Genomic DNA, 23,896 nt, shown 5'->3' on the forward strand with positions numbered 1-23,896 from the left:
GAAAGGCTGGAGACTGAGCTCCATGGTCAACAGCTAATGATTTAACCAACCCTGCCTATATAAAGAAGGCTCCATAAAAACCCAAGGGCAGGGGGAACGTGACTTCTGGGCTGGTGAACATGGAGATTTGGAAGGGTGGCACACTAGGAGACAACAGAATTTTTGCAAACTTTCCCCATATCCTGCCCTCTGCAGCTCTTCCATCTGGGTGTTCTTGAATTATATGTCCTTTTAAATACATTGGTGATCAAGTAAAATGTTTCTCTCAGTTCTGAAAGCCACTCGAGCAAATTAAAGCCAAGGAGGGTGTCTTTGGAACCTCCAATAGGTTAGATACACAGAAGACAACAAATTCCAACTGTCATCTGAAGTAAAAGGAAGTCTTGTAGGACTGAGCCCTTAACCTGAAGAATCTGATGACATTTCCAGGTAGAGTCAGAACTGAGTTGAACTGTAGGATACCCAGCCAGTGTCTGACAACTGCTTGTTGGTGTGAAGAATGTCACCCCTCCCCCAACACACACATACATTGTACTTGAGTCCATAACTCTTAAAATGTTAGAATACAGCAACAGTTCCCAGTCTGTGGAAAGTACATACTGGGACCACATAAGGATTTTATTCATAGCATCCACAAATCTAAACATACACCAAGCTACAAACTAAAAATTGCCTTACACATATAAAACTGTTTCTCGGGCTCCTGGATGCCTCAGTTGCTTAAACATCTGTTTTCAGCCCAGATCATGATCCCAGGGTCGGTCCTGGGATAGAGTCCTGCACTGGGCTTCTTGCTCTTCCAGGAGTCTACTTCTCCATCTCCCTCTGCCCCTCCCCACCCTGCTTGTGCTCTCTCTCTTGCTCACTCTCTCTCAAATAAATAAAAATCTTTAAAAAAAAAAAAAGAACCATTTTTAAAATGAAAACTGAATTGTGATTACTACTAAAACTTAAATGCACAGATTCCAAAAGTATAGCTACAACCCCATGTGTTGGGGTTGGCAGGGTGGGGAGATGAATGCAAAAAAACCTGAAAACCAGTAAAACAGACTCATGGTTCTAAAACTGCCTTCCCTCAGCAGTGCCTCAAGGGCTGGAAGAGAAGGAATTGGGAGAACATAAATCTCAGGAACTGATATTACATCCAACCTTCACCTCTTCCCTCAACTAGAGAAACCACACTTATTCTGATTAAACCACTGGTCTCTGCTGGACTTAAAGTTCTCCTTCAAATAACATCTGTATTACTCCGACAAAATCCTTCCCCACTTCACCCCCACCAATCAAAAAGGCTTTGAATTCTCAGTGGCTAGAACCCATTGTGGATCTTTTACACATTCTTAGTTCCTCCCCCTTCCACTGGTTTTGGCATCTTTTAACCACTCAGTGGGACAAAAGATGTTAAAACACATGGACAGGGGCACCTGGGTGGCTCAGTGGGTTAAAGCCTCTGCCTTTGGCTCAGGTCATGATCCCAGGGTCCTGGGATTGAGCCCTGAATCTGGCTGTCGCTCAGCGGAGAGCCTGCTTCCTCCTCCTCCTCAATCTCCCTCTCTCTCTCTCTGCCTACTTGTGATTTCTGTCTGTCAAATAAATCTTTAAAACACATGGACAGGCTTGAATCTCTTAAAAGGTACAGGTATGAAGGAGCTTTTTCTGCTCATTTGTCTCTTCCCTCTTTGTCACTTCATGCACCTCTTTCTATATTCCTCAAAAAAGGCACAGCCATCCTTCTCCCAGACATGTGTAGTCTAGGACTCCCAATTTAAGCTCCTCCACGATATGCAACTCATTTGTTACCATTTCTGTAAATCCCTAAGCATGCTAAACCTCCTGTTCCTCATTAAAAATAAAAAAGCTAGGTGAATATACTCACTTGAAAAATGTTCTACAGGTATATAGAATATGAGAAACATTTGTATTTCCTACTTCTGGGAATGTCAGACTGGGTACCTAAGTACATATGTGGTATTGGAAAAAAACTGTCCTTTGTTTCTTTATATCTACATCTGGTATTGTAGGTATACATAGTTAACAGTCTATTAAAGGTGATCAGTGACATTCAAACAGAGCAAAACTATCTTTCCCAGAATAATATTCCGAAGCTCCGTGACAGAAGTTTCATACCTCCCCAAATCTTAACATTTATATACATAGGACAATGTAATTAAAACCATCAATCATGTGGATTTATTTCACAATGCATATATGCTATCTGATGTTTCCATTAAAGCAAAATCCAGATGCTCTAGTTTTCCTTTTACTGCCTCTCTGCCTACTTATGATCTCTCTCTGTCAAATAAATAAATAAAATCTTTAAAAAAAAAAAACAAAAAAACAAAGGTCTATTCTACTGTTTTAGACAGAGATTAAAAACATTTTTGATTATATATTAACCTTGATGGATATTAGATTTATAACAATTAAGACTGAGATACCTAAAAGTCTGCACATCAATGATACAGGAAACTGCTTCTCTTTATCAAAAGGAAGACATAAACCAGAAGACATTAATAGTAGAATCCACAATATATCAGAAAGTCTTATGTATCAAGAGAAGTAACCCAACTTTTAAAAAATGGGTAATATACAAGTAGGTACTTAATTAAGAAAACATTCGAATGGCCAATAAGAACATGACAATGTGCTCAAAATCATTTAACTTCAAGAAAATGCAAATAAAAATACAATGATAAAGCATTGTATTCCCATCAGAATGGCTAAATTTTTTAACTGAAATATAATTAATGGATAACGTACTACTTTCAGGGGGTGCCTGGGTGGCTCAGTGGGTTAAGCCTCTACCTTCAGCTCAGGTCATGGTGTCAGGGTCCTAGGATCAAGCCCTGCATCGGGCTTTCTGCTCAGCGGGGAGCCTGTTTCTCCCTTTGCCTGCCTCTCTGCCTACTTGTGATCTCTCTCCCTCTGACAAATAAATAAATAAAATCTTAAAAAAAGAAAAGATTGGTCTCTCTTCTTCCCCCTCTTCCCCTCCCCCACTCTATCTCTCAAAAAACAAATTAATAAAAATTTTTAAAAAGCATTAGTTTCGGGACACCTGGGTGGCTCAGCTGGTTAAGCGGCTGCCTTCGGCTCAGGTCATGATCCCAGCGTCCTGGGATGGAGTCCCACATCGGGCTCCTTGCTTAGCAGGGAGCCTGCTTCTCCCTCTGCCTCTGCCTGCCACTCTGTCTGCCTGTGCTTGCTCTCTCGCGCACGCTCTCTCTCACAAATAAATAAATAAAATCTTAAAAAAAAAAAAAAGCATTAGTTTCAGCAGTACAACACAATGATTTGATACTTGAGTATTTTTCAAAGATTTTATTTATTTGACAAATATTTATTTGGCAGTGAGAGAGGGAACACAAGCAGGAGAGTCGGAGAGGGAGAAGCAGGCTTCCCACTGAGCCGGGAGCCCGATGTAGGGATCAATCCCAGTACCCTGGGATCATGACCTGAGGCCATGCAGATGCTTAACAACTGAGCCACCCAGGCGCCCCTAATGATTCGATATTCGTATACAGTGAAAATTACCATAAGAGTTTTTCTACTGTTATTGAGATATAATTGACATATATCACTGTATAAGCTTAAAGTGTACAGCATAATGCTTTGACATACATATACCGTGAAATGATTACCACCTTTAGTTAGCAACCACTGCCTCATACAGCTACAGTAAAAGGAAAAGGCAAAAGTATTTTTTCCTTGTCATGAGAACTCTTAAGATGTACTCCCTTAACAACTTTTATATATATCATACAGCAGTAGTTACCTATAGTCATCATGCTGTACATTATATCCCTACTACTTATCTATAATAAGAGGTTTGTACCTTTTGACCATGTTCCTCCAATTCTCCCTACCCCCCCGCATCCCCACGCTGGGAACAACAAATATGATCTTTTTCTGAGACTGGTTTTTTGTTTTTTCTTTCTAGATTCCACATATAACTGAGATCATACGACATCTGTCTTTCTCTGACTTATTTTGAAATCTTAGCATAATGACCTCAAGGTCCATATATGTTGCACAAATGGCAGGACTTCCTTGTTAATGACTGAACAATACCCATTTTGTGTGCAGTGTGTGTGTATATATATACCCCACAGCTTCCTTATCACCTGTCAGTGGACACTTAGGTTGTTTCCACTTCTCAGCTACTATAAATAATGCTGCGACCATGGGTACAGTATCTTTTCAAATTAGAGTATTAGTTTCTTTTGAATATAGTGGAATTGAAGTCGAATTGCTGGATCATAGGGTAGTTTTATTTTTTGAGAAATCTCTATACGGTTTTCCATAGTGGCTACACCAGTTTACAATCTCACTGTCAGTCCCCTTATCTTCACATCTTTACATTTATCTTTTTGATAATGGCCATTCTAACAGGTGTGAGGTGATACCTCATTGAGGGTTTTTTTTTTTCCTTTTTGCAGTTTTGATTTGCAATTTCCCTAATGACTAGTGATGTTGAATACTTTTTCATGTACCTGTTGGTATTTGTAGTTCTCCTTTGGGAAAATGTCTATTCAGATCTTTTGCTCATTTTTAATTGGATAAGTAGGGGGGTTTTTTGTTACTGTGTTTAGGAGTTCTTCATATTTTTGGGGTATTAACCCCTATATAATTTGCAAATTTCTTTTTTCCATTCTGTAGCCTTTTTACTTTGTTGGCACTTTCTTTTACTGAGGCTTTTCAGTTTGATGTAGTCCCACTTGTATTTTATTTTGTTGCTTATGCTTTAGGTGTCACATTCAAAAAGCATTGCTAAGACCCACGTCCACGAGTTTTCCGGTATCTCCTTCTAGAAGTTTCATGGTTTAGGTTTCATGGTTTAACTCATCCATTTTGAGTTAATTTTTATGAGTGGCATAAGACATGCATCTAGTTTCATTATTTTGTCAATGTCTAATTTTCCCAGCACCATTTACGGAAGAGACCACCTTTTCTTCCCTTGTGTTTTCTTGGCTCCCGGGTTAAATATTAGTTGACTGTACATGCCTGGGTTTATTTCTGGGCTCTCAATTCTGTTCCTCTGATCCATTTTTCTGTCAGTACCATACTGTTTTGATGACTAAAGTCTTACAGTAGCTTGAAACCAGAAATGTGATGCCTCCCATTTTGTTCTTCTCAGGACTGCTTCGGCTATTCAGGGTCTTTTATGGTTCTGAACAAATTTAGGACTATTTTTTCCTGTTTCTATTAGAAAATGCCACTGGAATCTTGATATGGATTGCAGAGAATTTATAGATGACTTTTACCAGTATTGACATTTTAACAATATTAATTCTTCCAATCCAAAAACATGGGATAAAATTGTTGGAATTTCTCATGTTGGCCTGGATAACTAGAACTTTCATATATAGGTGGTAGGAATGTAAACTGGTACAACCACCCAGAAAACTACTGGCAACAGGTTTACACATCATCTTTATGACTAAGCCACACCTAGAGAAATGAGAGCTTATTTACCTCAGCAAAGATATATAAGAATAGTTGGAATAGTTTTATTAATAACAGCCAGGGTGCTGGGTGGCGCAGTCGGTTAGGTGTCTGCCTTCAGCTCAGGCCACAATCTCAGGGTTCTGGGATCGAGCCCTGCAATAGGCTCTCTGCTCAGCAGGGAGTCTGCTTCTCCCTCTCCCTCTGTGCTTGGGTGCTTGCTCTCTCCCTCAAATAAGTAAATAAAAATCTTTAAAAACTAATAATAATAAACCAAAAGATGGATACAATCCAATGCATAAGGATAAAGCACTGCAACTATCTGTACACTGGAATACTAAAGAGCAACAAAAAGAAACCCAACTACTGATATATGCAGTATAAATCAATCTCAAAGATTTATATGGAGCCAAACACATAAAACAAAGTACCTAACACAAAATCCTTTTACTATGAACCTCAAGAACAAGCAAAACTAATCAATGGTGATAAAAGGCAAAGTACTGCTTCCCTCTAGGAGGTGTGGGAAAACTGGGTATTGACTGAGAAAGAGCAGGAAAGAATCTTCTGAGGTGTTGGCAATATTCTCTATCTTGATCTGAATGATGGTTTCACATATATATATACATATATAAACATTATTAAATTGTTCTGATTAGCTTCCTTCCTTGAATAGTATTTATAATAACAAATAAGAATACACACCTAGTCATGTTAAGTCTGTATATGAGAAACTATGCTGAAAGTAATAGTATAATCCAAGTTCCTTGTGAGCAAAACCTGTTAACTTTATGTTACAAATAGTATCTAACTAAACACATGCTTAATAAAATAAATATTGAGGGGCTGCTAGGTGACTCAGCAGCTAAAGATCAAGCCCCACTGTGAGGCTCCTTGCTCAGCAGGAAGACTGCTTCTCCCTCTCCCTCTGCTTGGCATTCCCACTGCTTGTGCGCTCTCTCACTAGGTCTCTTTGTCAAATAAACAAAATCTTTAAAAAAAAAAAAGTACTAAAGAAGACTGAGGAACTTTTTCAAATTAAAGGAGACTGAAGATTTGTAATAATGTAATGTAAACACAATGACTGAGACTGGAAGAGAATCCTGGATGGGGAAGGGGTTGAAACTGCTGAAAAGGAACATAATGGGGCAATCAGTAAATGTGAACATTAAATGCCTATTAGATAACACCACCTACCAAAGTTAAATTCCTGAATTTGATAATTACTGTGATTACATAAGGAAACTTCTTAGTTCTTAAAACTTATCTGCATTGGGATTAAGGTGCATGATGTCTGCAATTTACTCAAAATTATTCAGCAATAATAATAAAAACCAAGGGATGTCTGGGTGGTACAGTCAGTTAAGCATGCGACCCTTGGTTCTGGCTCCGGTTGTGATCTCATTCACAGTCATTACATTCATCTTGGAGTCTAGACTCTCCTTTGGCCTCTCCCCACCATGCGCTCATCTGCATGCACATGCACCCTCTCTCTCCCTAAAATACGTAAATATATCTTAAGGGGCACCTGGGTAGCTCAGTCGGTTAAGTGTCTGACTTTTGATTTCGGCTCACGTCATGCAATTGAGCCCTGCATCAGGCTTCAAGCTCAGCGGGGAGTCTGCCCGGGGTTCTTTCTCTCTCTGCCCCTCCCTCCCCCTGCTCCTGTGCTCACTCTAAATCTTTTTAAAAAAATAAAATAAAAACTGGGTGGCTCGGTCAGTTAAGCGTTTGCCTTTGGGCTCAGGTCACAGTCTCGGGGGCCTGGGATCAAACCCTGCATCAGGCTTCCTGCTCAGCAGGCAGTCTTGTTTCTCCTTCTCCCTTTGTCCCCTCCCCGAAAACCCACTTGTGCTCTCTGCTGTCTCTCCTGCTCTCTCAAATCAGTAAAATCTTTAAAAAATAAAATAAAAACTATATGGACATATGTAAGTGAATGTAAAAAACCAAGTATGGCAAAATGTTAGCAGGCAAATCCATTCTTTGTATTATCTCAGGGTCCTGGGATCGAGCCCCGCATCGGGCTCTCTGCTCCACAGGGAGCCTGCTTCTCCCTCTCTCTCTGCCTACTTGTGATCTCTCTCTGTCAAATAAATAAATAAAATCTTTAAAAAAAAAAAAAAAAAAAGAAAAAAGAAATTTTCTCTATCAATATATTTAGTGCATTCAAATATGTATTGTGTGCTTAGTAAGTTAACAACTACTATTCGATGCATGGGCTTCAGGAATTAACAGAGCAAGCACTGCTCTTCAAGGAGCTCAGCCTAAAAAAACAGTTGTAATCAGGACATACATGCCAAGAGGTAGGAGGGTACTATGAGAATACATAACTCAGCTCTGGGTTAAGGTGTGAGTTGTGAAATGGGGTGGACATCTGGAGAAGGCATCATGGAAAGCATCCATTCTGCTGGATACACCTGAGCTGGGACTGGAAAGATGAACAGGAGTTAGCCACATAAGAAGAAAAAGGAAATTCCATTTAGAGATCTGGGAATGGCTATAGCTGGAATCATATGGAAGAAAGTGATACAATAAGAAGCAAAATAAAAAGAGCCATCAGCACTAAACACAGGCAGCTTCAAACCCTGTACAACCAAACTTATAACAAGTATAATAAAGTAACAGATATAATCTCTCAATTCTAAAAGTGATTAATAATCAATTTGCCTCTAAAGTTAAGAATCCACTCTCATTAGATTTACTGGGAAAAGTTTTTAGTAACTCACTTACATATAAAGATACCAAAGACAAAAATTTCAATATTATCTTCTATGGATCAAATTCATTTCTATATTTTAATACTTATTTTCCTAGCACACAGAAAAGGATTAACTTCTCAAATTATATCAGATAAAATTCCTAAAGTAAGAGTAAAAAATGCGCTGAAAAAGCACCAGCACAGACAGAAAAAGAAATCCTCTGCCTACTGTCCTTTTATAAACTTACAGGAAGAGGTAGAATAAATCCACCAATAGTTCCTCCGTACAAATTCTATCAAGATTAAATCACAATACGCAGGATTAAATGCATAATAAGTAGGTTTCATTACAATAAAATATATTGTTTTGCTAAATAACAAGCAACAAAAATAAGTCCCAAAACAAGTGAATTGCCAAGTATCATTTGGTTGTGCAACAACTGGTGTTTCACAACAATAAAAATACACTGAAGTTATCCTAACACATCCTTTCAACAGTATCTAGAAAACATTTTTCACATCTTTGTCCTACATCTACTTCACTGAATAAAAGTAACCTGAACCCAATTAACAACGGTGAACCAAAAGATCAAGGATTGGAAACTATAATGAAGATGACACTAAGCTTTCTGTTGACAGTTATATTCACAACTTGTCCCCAAGAAGGCTGCCACTGCTTCTTTCAGTTTAGCCCACAGACACAGCCCTTATAAGATGGGTCAGATTCTGCTATAACAAAACATCCCTGGACAGCCATAGATAATGAAATAAGAACAGTAACATAACTAAAATAAACCAAATTAATTTGTCATTAGCAACTTAAAAGGGTAAGCACCCATGACAGAACTGCTTAACTTAAAAGTCCAAGAAAAAGCATTTAAGGCATCAGCCTAGCTAATGGAAGCTAAAAGAAATTAGACAGAACTCCTCCTTATAGGTTAATACAAGGGAAAATTCAGAGAAACACTGTTATTTTTCGGAGGAGTTTGTGGTAATATCCCAATCTGGTTTTAAACTAAAACTTACAGACAGTACATCCTCCCCCTACCACCACGGAACAGTACTGCAGCACCATCAAGTGGCAGAAGGACACACTACAAGTCTAGGACCGCTAGGACACTTCAATTACTCAAAACGGCAACTGCTATAACTAAAACTTTATCTCACCAATATTCTATGTTGAAGGCCTAACCCTCAATGCGACTGTGTTTGGGGAGAGGGCCTGTGAGGAGATGATAAAGGTAAAATGAGGTCGTAAGGTTGGGAGTCTAATCCAATAGGGCTGATGCCCTTGTAAGAAGAGGAAGAAACACCCGTGAGTTAAATAAGCCTCTGCCTTTGGCTGAGGTCATGGTCTCAGGGCTCTCTGCTCAGTGGGGAGCCTGCTTCCCCCTCTCTCTCTGCCTGCCTCTCTGCCTACTTGTGATCTCTCTACTTGTGATTTATTAAAAAATAAATAAAATCTTTAAAAAAAAAAAAAGAAGAAGAGGAAGAGACATGGCACACTCTGCACTCACAAAGGCACCCAAGAAATACCACGTAAGCACAGTGAGAAAGCAGCCACGTGCAAGCTGGGATGAGAACCCTCACCAGGAACCTTATGAGCAGGCAACTTTATCTTGGGAGCCTCTAGAACTGGGAGAGATAAATTTCTGTTGTTTAAGCCACTCAAACCATGATACAATGTGCAACCTTAATCTTAAAATTTTTGTCTCTTTATATAACGGAGGCAACCATTTAAAAAATCAGATGTAGGGGCACCTGGGTGGCTCAGTGGGTTAAACCTCTGCCTTCGGCTCAGGTTGTAGTCCTGGGGTCCTGGGATCCAGCCCCACGTCGGGCTCTCTGCTCAGTGGGAAGCCTGCTTCCTCCTCTCTCTGCCTGCCTCTCTGCCTACTTGGGATCTATGTCTGCTAGATAAATAAATAAAATCTTAAAAAAAAAATCAGATATAAAAGTCAAATTTTAATACCAAAATTTACAAAAATTAAAGAAAAATTTTTTTCTGACGAGTTCCTTTATCAGCTAAAAGAGGATGTTTCTTAGATCAGAAAAGTTAGAAGGATTAATTGTTATCAAAAGGGAAAAAATCTTTCCCTGAAATTGAGACTACAGTTCCTAAGAATACTTACACTTTCCTCAGAGCAAGACAAAAACTCTAAAACAGAAAAACAAGTGATTCGAATCAGAAAGGTAAATATCATTAGAAAATATTTATACTTAAAATCACAAATTCCTTCCGTTTTCATCTATGTGTTAAGAAATACTCACTTATAAATATTCCTTGACTGCCTATATTGTAGTAGTCAGGAACATGGACTCCAGAACCAACCACCAGTGTTTTGCATCCCTGTTCTGCTGTTCACTGTGAGACCTTGGTATATGACTAAACTCTCCCATAATGGTTGTATGCCTCCCCACAAGACTCTCTACAGCATCCTATCATCAACACTCCATTCTCCCACTCCCCATGCCCCTAATATATTTCATTTACTTTCTTACAAACTGTGGTGATCTATAAACATTACTGACATTAGCACCACATGAATTGCACAATCTTCTACCTTAGTATCCCAGAGCAGAAAACAAACAAGATAAACTAAACTGAAAACTAGGTGCCTCAGCTCACAGGTTAACTGCCTCTGCACACCCCCATTCCCTCCCCCAATACTTTATTTCTGCATCATCCTGACTCTTTATAATATAGTGTATAAAACTGGTCAGAAGAAAGGTTCTAGTGATAGATGTAGATAATTCCTTAGACATGGGATAGTTCTCTTCAGTTTTCCAAGTTTAAATACTTGATTTCCTCCAAGTTCCCTCAAAAAGATCCAATTAAAAAGACAGATCTCACCAAATTTAGTGCAAATTTAGACTGTTTTCTAGTTAATGCAGTGTCTTTTCTGGACTCAGACAATTATCTACTGCTATAGGATTAACCTAACTCTATATACAGAACTACACATCAATTTCTCTAAGTAGGATGCTATGATTTCTACTTTGTCCTTCCTTTTGAGCAAGAGAACCAGAGTTTGAGGACATAAAAGGGAGACTTTACAACTGCGCCATTTCATCTCCTACCACCTACAAAAAGGAAAAAGAAAGCTCTTAGAGTATGTGTCAATTTCTCTCCTGCTACGTAAACAGCTTTTAATGTTAGGAAGTGTGTAAGGAACCTTCACTTACCTGGATACAATGACTTTGTCTATAAGCTGTTTAAAACACTTACTTCTATTAGCTGTTCTATATTAAATTTAAAATGCAAACCATTAATGGTTTTTCTGTGTTAAATAACTACTAGTAGTTTATAAGAATTTTTACTATTGCTCACTAATAATTACATCCAAACTTAAACCAGGTGGTGAACATTGCTGCAGCAAAACACTGAATTAAAAAAAAAATAAGGCAACAGATTGAAATGAGATTTGCCACAAAATCTATATTGCCATCTCAAAAATATTTCAAAGTTAATCACTAACACATTAGATTTACCTCAAGTTATTAAGTCTTTATGTAACTCTTCTTAATAAATTGTATCTCACAGAGAAATTACATAGCTCACCCTAAGTCTCTAGGCTACTGACTAACATATATGAGAACTATTAACGGAAAAAAAAATCTTTCAACTCCTACGCTAGTTTTCCTTCCATTATATCATGCTTCTTTATAGCTCAGGGTCTCAAATTTCAAGGATAAGATGTAGTGCAATAAGTGACCAAGGAACTGATAAATACGAATACAGCCCACAGGGTGTCTGGGCGGCTCAGTGGGTTAAGCCTCTGCTTTCAGCTCAGGTCATGATCCCAGAGTCCTGGGATCGAGCCCTACATCGGGCTCTCTGCTTAGCAGGGAACCTGCTTCCCCCTCTCTCTCTGCCTGCCTCTCTGCCTACTTGTGATCTCTATCTGTCAAATAAATAAAATATTAAAAAAAAAAAAAAAGAATAGTCCACAGTGTATCACAAGTACTACATAATTAACACCAAGCAAATGTCTAGACAATAACTTATAAAAGTTCTGAGACTATTATAGGGTAGAGCTCATGAATTAATTTTTTAAATACATGGAATTTTAATTAACGATAAACTTTAAGGGGCGCCTGGGTGGCTCAGTGGGTTAAAGCCTCTGCCTTCGGCTCAGGTCATGATCTCAGAGTCCTGGGATTGAGCCCCACATCGGGCTCTCTGCTCAGCGGGGAGCCTGCTTCCTCCTCTCTCTTTGCCTGCCTCTCTGCCTACTTGTGATCTCTGTCTGTCAAATAAATAAATAAAATCTTAAAACAAACAAACAATAAACTTAAAAATTTTCCACTCTACGGAATGAATAGAATCAGAAAGACAAGAAATAACAAGTGCTGGTGAAGATGTGAGAAAAAGAAACTCCCATGCATCTGTTGGTGGGAATGCGAACTGGTGCCACCACTGTGCATAACAGTATCAGGTTCCTCAAAAAATTAAAAACAGCAGTAACCACATGATCCAGTAATTCCACTACTAGGTATATATCCAAAGAATACAAAAACACTAATTTGAAAAAGTATATGCACCCTTATGTTTATTACAGCATTATTCACAACAGCCAAAACATGGAAGCAACCCCAGCATCGACTGACAGATGACTGAATAAAGATATGGTGTGTATACACACACACACAGGAGTATTACCCAGCCATAAAAAAGAATGAGATCTTGCCATTTGTAATAACATGGATAGATCTAGAGGGTACTATGTTAGGTGAAAAATGTGAAACAGAGAAAGACATTACCATATGATTTCATTTATATGTGGAATCTAAAAAACAGCAGAAACAGGCCCATAAATAGAGAACTGATGGCTGCCACAGGGGACAGGACTGGGGGATGGGCAAAATGGATGAAGGGAAGTGGGTAGTACAAACTTACAATTATGGAATGAGTAAGACATAGGGATGAAAGGTAGAGCATAGGGAATATAGTCAATGGTATTTTGATAACAGTGTATGGTGACAAATGACAGCTACACTTGTGAGCACAGCATAATGTTTAGACTTGAATCCCTATGTTGTACACCTGAAATTAATATAACACTGTGTGTAAACTATACCTCAATTAAAAAAAAATTTATTCACTCTAAATCTCATTGACAAATAAACTCAGATACTGGATACAGAGCTACTTGGTGGCAATCCTTCAGGCAAAAAAGATCATTTGAGCTGGGTCTAGATAGAATTTGAATAGGCAAGAAGAAGAGAGAAACTTCCAGTTAGGGAAATAATATAAGCAAAGTTTAGAACTGAAACAAAGGAGTAAAATTCAGAGACAGAGAATAAATTCTTTTGACCGAGAACAAAGACAAATTTAGGAATAGCTAAATTTTGTGTTGGGGATAAGGGAGGGAGTTTCAATACTTAAAAGAATTAAATTTCATCTTATAGACAACAGGAAGCTAGAGTGGGTTCTGAAAAATAAATGTAAATTTATTTTTTTTTTAAAGATTTTATTTATTTATTTGACAGACAGAGATCACAAGTAGGCAGAGAGGCAGGCAGAGAGAGAGGAAGGGAAGCAGGCTCCCTGCTGAGCAAAGAACTCGATGTGGGGCTCAATCCCAGGACCTTGGGATCATGACCTGCGCCAAAGGCAGAGGCCTTAACCCACTGAACCAATCAGGTGCCCCCAAATGTAAATTTCTTAGAAAAGCCCAAATTATGTCTGGAAGCCAAGACTATAAACGTAAAACAAGGGCTGTAATTGCCAAAATGTTTTACCAATTACAAATCCAACTCTTAAAAAAGGGTAGAGAATATATCATCAAAATAGGAAGGAGTTAGAGATAACAATTAAAAATGGGCAAAAAAGAAAATGGAGGGGCACCAGGGTGGCTCAGTGGGTTAAGCCTCTGCCTTCAGCTCAGGTCATGATCTCAGGGTTTGGGATCAAGCCCCGCATTGGGCTCTCTGCTCAGCGGGGAGCCTGCTTCCCCCGCTCTCTCTGCCTGCCTCTCTCTCTCTCTCTCTCTCTGTCAAATAAAGAAAGACAACCTATTTAAAAAAAAAAAAGGAAAGAAAAAGAAAATGGAAACAAATTAAGGTTAGAATAATAAAAGAGATATGGGTAAAAGCATCATTATAAAAGATAAGTTACTTCATGCAGTCAAGTTCTAGAAAGAGGATTTGATGGTCCAAACAATAAATCTCCATGGCTAAAAAGCATAATCACCAAATATTATTAGGTTTCAAACTGCAGGAACTCACCTCTCTAGCAGCACAATCATGAGGAGCTTCTTCTTTATTTACTTTTCCTTTTGGAAATCCCCAGCCTGATTTTGCTAGATACCCCTGAACCAGTAGTACCTATAAAAACAAGCAGAGGTACATATAAAACTTGCTTTCCCCTTACTTCAAGTAACTGTCATAACCAATAATTTTATACAATACTTGGTTTTACTATCTTCTAAGAGTCTGACTATACCACTACTAGTGTAAAGGCAGGCATTCTGACCATTTTAAAGTATTTCTCCAACAATTAAATGACCTTTTTTTTTTGCAGTAAGTCATACTACAAGTAGAAAATAGTAAGACCCAGAATGCAGACAAATTATGCAAAATTTGGCCTTTTGGCACTAAAAGTCTATTTTAAAACCTGTTTAGAACAAAATAACACATATATTATTCTACTAATAAGATGAAACAGCTAATCATTGCACTAAAAATCTTTTATTACACTCACATTTTCAAGTGTCTCATCAAGAATAATTGCACCATAGGTTGGTACTCCCATTTTATATTCCTTCCATTCATCCAAAACTTTTTCCACATCTTCACCTTGAGGCAGCAAAAATGGACAATGACTGAAGAGTATACATAGTGTTAAGGAAGCTCCTCTCCCTAAATACAGCTTGAGTACTTATATACAGATAGAAACCTATTTAAATCAACTATGAATTTTATATGAAATTACTCAAATCTTCATCTAAGTTTCCCCTTATTTTTTCCACATTAGTTTCCTCCTGAGCAAGTATAAATAAAATCTTAAAAAAAAACAAAAACCAAAAAAAAACCCAACAACAATCATAAAGAAATATTAACTCTGGGCATTAAGGAAGAATAGCCTCTTTCAAAAGAAATTGGGCATGGTCCCCCCAATACTGGGCAGTGTAAAAACTTACTTTTTTAAAGTAAATAAAATCTAAACCTGTAAAGTACATGCTCAGCCTTCCAATTCTCCATGTTATCAAATGTCTCATCACTACAACACTGTTAATTATGAAAAAGGTGGAAAAAATTATAATTTTTGAGTGTTTCTCAAACCAAGGACATATGCTTAAGGTTCTTCAAGTCCTCTATAAAAACATATATTCTGTGTTTTTATTCTGATGTTAACCTAAAAACATGTAATATGAGCATATTTTCAATCATTTGGATGATGACATATATCAAGTACTACAACTTGATTTCAGAAACCATACTGATACTAGTACTACTTTAATCACTGTGGGCTACCAAAAACAGAAGAAACTTAATACACGAATGATGCATTACGATCAAACAATATCCCCGCACAGTAAAAAAAACATTTCTTAACAGACGTAGAAAAGAAAGATGTGCAAAAACGGGTAGTACAGGCATATCAAAATACCATCAAAGAAGCATTATATTCATGTTGTGACTGACAGCTAGTTGGTTTTAAAAAATCACATTAATTCATTTTATGAAAACATATTCTAAGTTCTATAAGCTTTATATTTAAATTTTTATTTTGGCTTTGTAGTTGGAGTAAAAATTACAGAGGCCATCAAAGAGCCCAAAAAAATCAACCATCTATGACAACACTGTAATTAGACAGGCACTAGGTTAACCTCAATATAATTAATATAATCTCAATACAATGCCTTCAATTGGGGAAAGGGAGAAAAAAGAATCAAGTATGGATACAACATCAACCATTCCATGAAGGCCTACAATTCCAGACAGGCTTGCTAACATTCTGGAAAGGTACTTCCCACTAACAGTCTGGCTTGAAATGTTTACAAAAACCCCTTATGTGTTTTAAAGTTATCACAGGTTTTTTTCAATCTATATATAAATTTTATTTAAATGTTTATTTCTTCCATTAAAAGCTTTACCAGAGGAAAACATAAAAATACACCAGGAACAGAGATAACTCCTAACAGTTCTATACCTAGATTATAGCTTCTTAAAAGCCAAATCCTCCATGATTTCTCCACAGAAATCTATGACCAAGGCTTTAACAAAGATAATGTTCAATAGAACTTATATCCCCCTCTGATTCTTCCCTTCTTAAGATTTTATTTATTTACTTGAGAGAGAGAGAGAAAGAGCATGAGAGGGGAGAGGGTCAGAGGGAGAAGCAGATTCCCAGCTGAGCAGGGAGCCCGATGTGGGACTAGATCCCAGGACTCCAGGATCATGACCTGAGCTGAAGGCAGTCACTTAACCACCTGAGCAATCAGTGTTATGTCCATTTTCTACAGTGACCTAGTTAGGGTCGGGGGGGGGGGGGTCCTTTATTTCATGGAGCTCAGGGAAAATTATAGGGAGCTGACTACAAGGGTTATTTTCATTCTTATTCCAATTCTAGCACAGTACAGTGAATTTGTGAGTATAATTCCATTTGAATACATGATTTACAGTTAAAAACAATGACCTACAGGATAAAAATAAGTTTGGCTCAAGGTTTAAGAACCACAAATACTCCCTATATACCTGCCATCTCTTCCTAATGTGTCCCCATAGAACTATCTCCTCAATACAAATTAATTTATTTCCTGAGATATCCCTTATATTTTCCAACTCTCTAATTTTGCAAAATCTTTTTCTTTACATGGAACATACTCCCCACTCCTCTCTTTATAAAATCTTATATTCCCTTCAAACACAGCTTTGCCTTAAAAAAAAAAATTTAAAAAAAAACTCTAAATTCTAAAAACATTTAATATTAGAACCATTAGTAATTCATCAATTTTTTTTTGCCTTGTGACATAGCTTCCCTTATAATCTTTAGTTTGTGAGGTACCTGGGTGGCTCAGTCAGTCGAGCATCTAACTCTTGGTTTCAGCTTGGGTCAAGGGATCCAACCAGAGTCGAGCCCTGCATCAGGCTCTGCACACAGCAGGGACTCTGCTTAAGATTTTCTCCCCCTCCCTTTGTCCCTCCCCGCTCTCACACACGTTAATAAATAAATCTTTAAAAATAATTACAATAAGGGGCGCCTGGGTGGCTCAGTGGTTTAAGCCGCTGCCTCGGCTCAGGTCATGATCTCAGGGTCCTGGGATCGAGTCCCGCATCGGGCTCTCTGCTCAGCAGGGAGCCTGCTTCCCTCTCACTCTCTCTGCCTGCCTCTCTGCCTACTTGTGATCTCTCTCTGTCAAATAAATAAATAAAATCTTTAAAAAAAAATAAATAAATAATTACAATAATAATCTTAAATTTCCAAGTGTATCTTTGATAACTGAGAAACTGACAAGTTTCTATCTTATTTGTAAGAAACTTCAAAAGCAAAGACTTCTATTTGCCACAAAGCTAAAAACACTGCTTTTAACATATTAAAAGCAGTGTTTATATATGTATTTATATATAAATATATATGTTTGTATATATTTATATATATAGTTTGTATATATTTATATATAGATATATGTTTGCATATATTTATATATAGATATATATGTTTGTGTATATTTATATATAGACATATATGTTTGTGTATATTTATATATAGATATATATGTTTGTGTATATTTATATATAGATATATGTTTGTATATATTTATATATAAATATATATGTTTGTATATATTTATACATAAAAATATTTATTTAAGTATTTGTCCCAGAAAGGTAGTGAATTAAAGATCATCTGATTAAATGGAACAGCAAGAAGAAAGTAAAAATAACATTTATCAGTTCTAAAAAATAGGCTAGTTATTTCTGAAAGAGAAAAATCAAATTTAATTTTAATCATCAGTGCACATTTCAAGGGGTCCTCCACATAAAAATAAAAATAGTATTAAATTATGCCAACTATTCATATTTGACAGTTTTTAGAAATCAAGAATGTTTACCTAATAACTCATAAATCTCAAAGGCGATCAAAAGAAATCTGTGCTAAAATATTTTCTTAGCAATAATGAAAGACAGTCATAATAATAAAAGGATATCAGCTTTAGCAAAGTCTCTTATCCCACACTGAGGTAATCCTGGTGTGTTCTGCATGTAGAAATCCAAGTAAAACCAATGGGCAAGCTCAATCTGAAAACACACTCGGATAGCATTGTCTCTTTCCTCGCTGGGAATATGCAAAATAAATCGGCTGTCAAAAACAAAAAAAAATATTAAAATTACATTTACAGACTGTAATGATTTTAACTTACTTAACTGCTTCACCCCTGACCCACCAACATAAAAAAGAGACCAAGAGCAGTGCTGATCAAGGAAGCAAAATTTGGGGGAAATTACTATAATAAGAGGAGTCTGGAAGGCAGCTATGCTCACCACTATGGCACCAATGCTGCACAGGGTAGAGGAGTCTGGGGAAAAAAGTTTATCACAGGTATCTCACTCATAATAGAATTTTTTTAAGAGCCCTCCTAAGAATATACACAAATATATTCATTCATTCAAACAGGAAAGATGTTAGGTGCTTAATTTCCACATTTAAAAGTATTACAAAGAGACATTAAAGAAATCAACTCTGTTCATTAATAGAACAGATAACCTCATCTGCAGAATCTGAGTTCAAAATAAAGTATACTCACTTTTTAAAATCCTAAATTGTCTTTTCCAGTACATATGAAGGGAGCTGGAAATATTCTATATATATAGTATATATACTACATATATATGTAAAATACACTTTATTATTTGTATGTGATGAAGATAACGAACCCCTCTTTGTGCAACAAGTCAGAATTTAAAAATCTAAGTAAATGAGATTTATAGCACTTATTAAGCAATCACCAACTGCTTCTTCCACTACATAGACTTGTTTGGTAATGACCTTGAGAGACAAGACTGAACTACATTAAAAAAAAAAAAAAATCCATTGGTTTTTGAGTTATTTTAAAAAATTAAAAATTAGTATCACCCATCTTGATCACTCACACTATTCACTAGCAAATATTCTTGGTGGTTTCTGAGTTTCAAATCAACCTCAAAACCATGTTTTTAAATTATAAAAATAATGTAACATTCCCACAGAGGAATGAATATGCAAATGGTAAGACAAATGTAGGTACAATAACCTACATTTCAATACAGAAAAACTTTGGGGGAAAGGGAACTTAAAGAGCATATATACTAAGGAGAATATGTGTAACATCCAACTCTAATGGCATTAGCTAATACAAAAATCAGAACTCTTCTACATGGCATTTGAGATCCAGCCCTTGCTCACCTGCATAACCTCTTAGATTACTCTATGAGTTCTTTATACCCAGCAATACCAAATTCTTGGAAATGTCCTAAACTATCGTCCACATACTGTATCTACTTCCTTCTCCTTGTCCATCTAGCAAATTCCTGATTTGTCCCTTCATGACTTAGTAACACTACTCTCTTATGTAGACACACCAGGCTCCTCTGAACAGATTTACATACACTCAGACTCCCACTCTTTTACAATTATGTGGCTTTTACTATTATTGTCCACAAACTCCTCTGAATTAGTTCATTGAGATAATGTACTCTATCCTTGTATATTTTATTCCCATAGTCTAGCAAATTGTTTAACAGTACTTTGAAAGTGACATATTGATAGTTATAATGTAATGTTTAAATGCTTACATAGGTTACTATTCTGGTTAGATGAAACACACACAATCCACTCTGTGCCTCCGATAAAATGCAGCTATTAAAACCTTAACAAAATGCACAGAGCAGCTATTGGAGGACTATGAAAACTAAATAGTAGCAGCAAGACTGGGGAAGACAGTATTCCAAGTGAATTTACCATTTTTCCACCTTCCAGTGTCACCTGGGTGGACCGGGGTTTGGAGGTGAGCACCAGCACGAACAGACAGCCCTAGAAGCCTTCTAGTTCTGCCTCAAGGATGGAGAGAGGAGTCTAAGCGGATCTCCTAACACTTGGAGATAGGAAAATTCTTCCTTTCTTTTCTCCTTTCTCCCATGCTGCAGCCCCCAAGCAATGCCATCATGGTTAGAGGTGGCTCCAAGAGTGGCTTTAACAGAGACCCACAGAGGCTAAAACTCTAAGGGACAGGAAACTTCCTCTTGAATCCTAAGAACTGTGTGGTTCCAAGAGAGTAGGGCCAATCTCCACAGCTTTTATTCTTCTAACCTCCAGCTGCTCAGTCTCAGACGTGAGCAGAAATACATGAAGTGTGAGCACCAGAGTGGCTTTCTGGCTACAGAACCCAAAAGGACAGACCCAGAGTGTCAATTAGTAGCAGGGAGAGACCAAAAGAGAAGCAGCTCAGGAAAATGGTCCTGGGAAATTGTTTATGAACAAGGCTCAACCCCAAGCTACACAAGCTTGGATCAGACTACAAACAGCATTACCACCAACTTTGTGAACTGAACTCTGACACAGACCACTGCTAAGTCTCAGAATAGCCACTGGATGGTAAAACAGGACAAACAGCAATGCAAAAAAACTAACCTTTTATCTGATTTTATCTTACTTAACACATCTCTAAAACAAACTCTGGTTTTTATTTTCTCAGTTTGGGGCATTATTTCCATTATGGAATTAACTCTATTCCCACTCCCATTCTACAACCTCTTCTCATCTCTATACCCATTCAACAAAATTCTATCAGTTTTGGTTAGGCTGTCAACTTCAGCACTACTAACATTCTGAAGCAGGTAACTCTACGCTGGGAGGAGCTTTCCTGTGCACTGGATGCTGGTCAGCAGCAACCCTAGCCTCTACCCATTAGATGTCAACAGCCCTCCCCACCCAAGGTGAAACAACCAAAAAGATCTCCTAATATTACTAAATGTTCCCTGAAGGGAGCAAAAATCACCCCCACTGATAACCACAGAGTTAGATCGGCACTCAGTCTTTCCATTACTATGACTCCGTAAATGCAATTCACAACTAAGCCACATAGTAAGCTAGGCTTACTTTTCCTTTCCTACACAATCCTTCGTTCTTACCATAATTAACAAATGTCGTATCACTGCATTTGCTTTGTGTTCTCTATTACACCTGTCACTAATTCAATCTTCCAATAGTTCCCTAAATTTTTTTTCTCAGATGTTAATTCAAACACATAGTTTCATCTTGAAGAATATCTTTGAGACTTCTTATCTGTTCCAATCTGAGCTGGTTGTCATCTATGACTGTCTACAACAGTCATACACATCTGTCATCCTATGTTGTCCTTTCACTGGCATCCCATGGCTCCCTATCCCTCTATCTCATTAGATTTCCTATTTCTTTTTTTTTTTTTAAGATTTTATTTATTTATTTGACAGACAGAGAGATCACAAGTAGGCAGAGGCAGGCAGAGAGAGGGGAGGAAGCAGGCTCCCTGTGGAGCAGAGAGCCCGATGCGGGGCTCGATGTCAGGACCCTGAGATCATGACCTGAGCCGAAGGCAGCAGCTTAATCCACTGAGCCACCCAGGCGCCCCGATTTCCTATTTCTTGTATCCTGTCTTTCTCCTCAATCTTTCCTCTTTTCATTGAAGTATATTCTCCCAAATCTTCTGGAGGAAAGATGCAAGGGAGATAAATACTGAGACACTCTGTATCTCAAAATACCTTTATCTTCATATTTGACAACAAGGCTAGATAAAGAATTATAGGTTGAAAATAATTTTCCTTCATAGTTTTGAAGACAATGCTGTCTCCTGCCAGCCTCCAATTTTGATATTGACTGAAACCATTCAGATTCCTTTGTCTGGCATATTTTTTTTTTGGCCTGGAAGATTCCAGGTTCTTCCTTCTGTCCCCAGTGTTCTGAAATTTCCCTTTTTTTTTTTTTTTTTTTAATCTACCGCGCTGGCCATTCAGTGGACCTTGCCTATTTGGAAACTCACATCCCTCAGTGCCATGGACTGATCCTCCTAATTCTTTACTCTCCTCTGGTATTTCCTACCTCTGATTACTTCCCCCACCCCCCACACCTTCTGAGAAACATTCTCAACTTTATTTTGCAAACCATCTATTAAGACTTTTGGTTTCGTGCTCATATTTTTAATTTTCAAATGCCATTTTTAATTGTTTAAATTATGTTTTTATAGACTATCCTGTTATTCCATGATCAAAAAACTCTAAGGAGATCAATTTTTTTTTAACGTTTACCTGCCTAAGTCGATTCTTCCCAATTGCTCTTTTTTTTCTTTTAGTTTTAAGCTCTAGTTTTCATCTTAAGAGGCCTATTCAGATTTTCACACTTAAGTGACAGACCACAAAACTATTTAGAAAGGTTGTCAAACTATGAGGCACCATTTAAAGTAAGTGATCAGGCTGAGCCATTTAACAGAGGAACCACCAATGTCAGTATCTTTAGGTCTATCCTCATGTGTTAGTCAGATCACCTAAAGATTCTTCCAATCTTGGACCTGGAGGGTAAAAGCCAAGCTCTGCCATGTTCTACTACCTGAGCAGGGGAAGAAGACTGAGGGTTTTCAGTACATTTACAGGATATATAAATTCACTTCTGCCATTTTTCTATATTCTCTTATTCTAGAGTAGATTAGCACTATTACACTAGTCTCTCATTTATTAGGTCTGCTAAGTCAAATACAACATTCCCTTTTAGTCACCAAATTTTGTTGCTCATCGTTTCACCCATTCTTCCTTTCCTTGTGGCTTTATATATTTAAAATTTTTTTAAACTTTACTCTTTTCGTGGAACCAATATTTGCATACAACCTACATTATCTTTAACCAAAAACTTTCATTTCTAGTTAAGTTTCTAGACGTTAACCACAACCTAAAATGTGGTAGGAAAGTACATGGGACAAAGAAATTCAATCTCATTCCCATCCCAATCCAGAAAAGCCCCAAGTGAAGAAGGTAAGCTGGAAATGAGAGTAAGAAATAGACTTTTAAAAAAGGAGAAACATGCCAGGACACCCCCTGTGCAAAGTACCCCAGGAATTCCTGGCCTATACCCACCTCTGCTCCAACCACGCTGCCAAGGAACCCACTGCACAGAACGCCCTGGGACACCCCCACACACACACTGTGCCCACCCTCAGCTCCAGCCATCTAGGCCAGGGCACCTCTGCATGGGCCATCCCAGGCCAGCCAACCTTGTGACTGTTTCAATTTCAGGAACCCTGCCAGGATACCTCTGTTCAGAGAACCTCAAACCAGCCACTGCCTATTTCAGCCTCAGTGATCCTGCCGGAGTGCCTATGCATAAAGAACCCCCGGACTCCCTATGCTTCCAGTCACTTCAGTTTCAGCTGTCCTGCCAGGGCATACTCTATACAGAGAGTTCTGGGACAACCCTGGCCCATGACCAATTCAGCTGTAGACAGCCCACCAGGGCAGTCCCAGCAGAGTGCCCCAGGACCCCTAGCCCATACCAGCCAAAGCCCCAGCCAGTAAAAGTCACTGGGCACACACACAGTATACGGAGGGGACAACCATACACAAGACCATGCCCCTCAATTTTATTTTATTTATTTATTTTTTTTAAAGATTTTATTTATTTATCTGACAGACAGAGAGAGAGATCACAAGTTGGCAGAGAGGCAGGCAGAGAGAGAGAGGGGGAAGCAGGCTCCCCGCTGAGCAGAGAGCCCGATGATGGGCTGGATCCCAGGACCCTGAGAT

At 37.9% G+C, this 23,896-nt stretch overlaps 1 protein-coding gene across 1 annotated transcript in view; it reads right to left on the reverse strand.

Moving 5' to 3' along the window:
• Positions 1-23,896, reverse strand: part of DCP2 (decapping mRNA 2) — a 44,792-nt gene that overhangs the window by 12,536 nt on the left and 8,360 nt on the right. Inside the window, exons 2-4 of the mRNA XM_046001226.1 lie at positions 18,301-18,452; positions 14,850-14,977; positions 14,375-14,473 (exon numbers count right to left, since the gene is read on the reverse strand). Of these exons, the coding sequence (XP_045857182.1) occupies positions 14,375-14,473; positions 14,850-14,977; positions 18,301-18,452 (379 nt within the window). The remainder of the gene's footprint in view (positions 1-14,374; positions 14,474-14,849; positions 14,978-18,300; positions 18,453-23,896) is intronic.

The sequence above is a fragment of the Meles meles genome, chromosome 3, assembly GCF_922984935.1.
Source record: "Meles meles chromosome 3, mMelMel3.1 paternal haplotype, whole genome shotgun sequence".
Taxonomy (NCBI): domain Eukaryota; kingdom Metazoa; phylum Chordata; class Mammalia; order Carnivora; family Mustelidae; genus Meles; species Meles meles.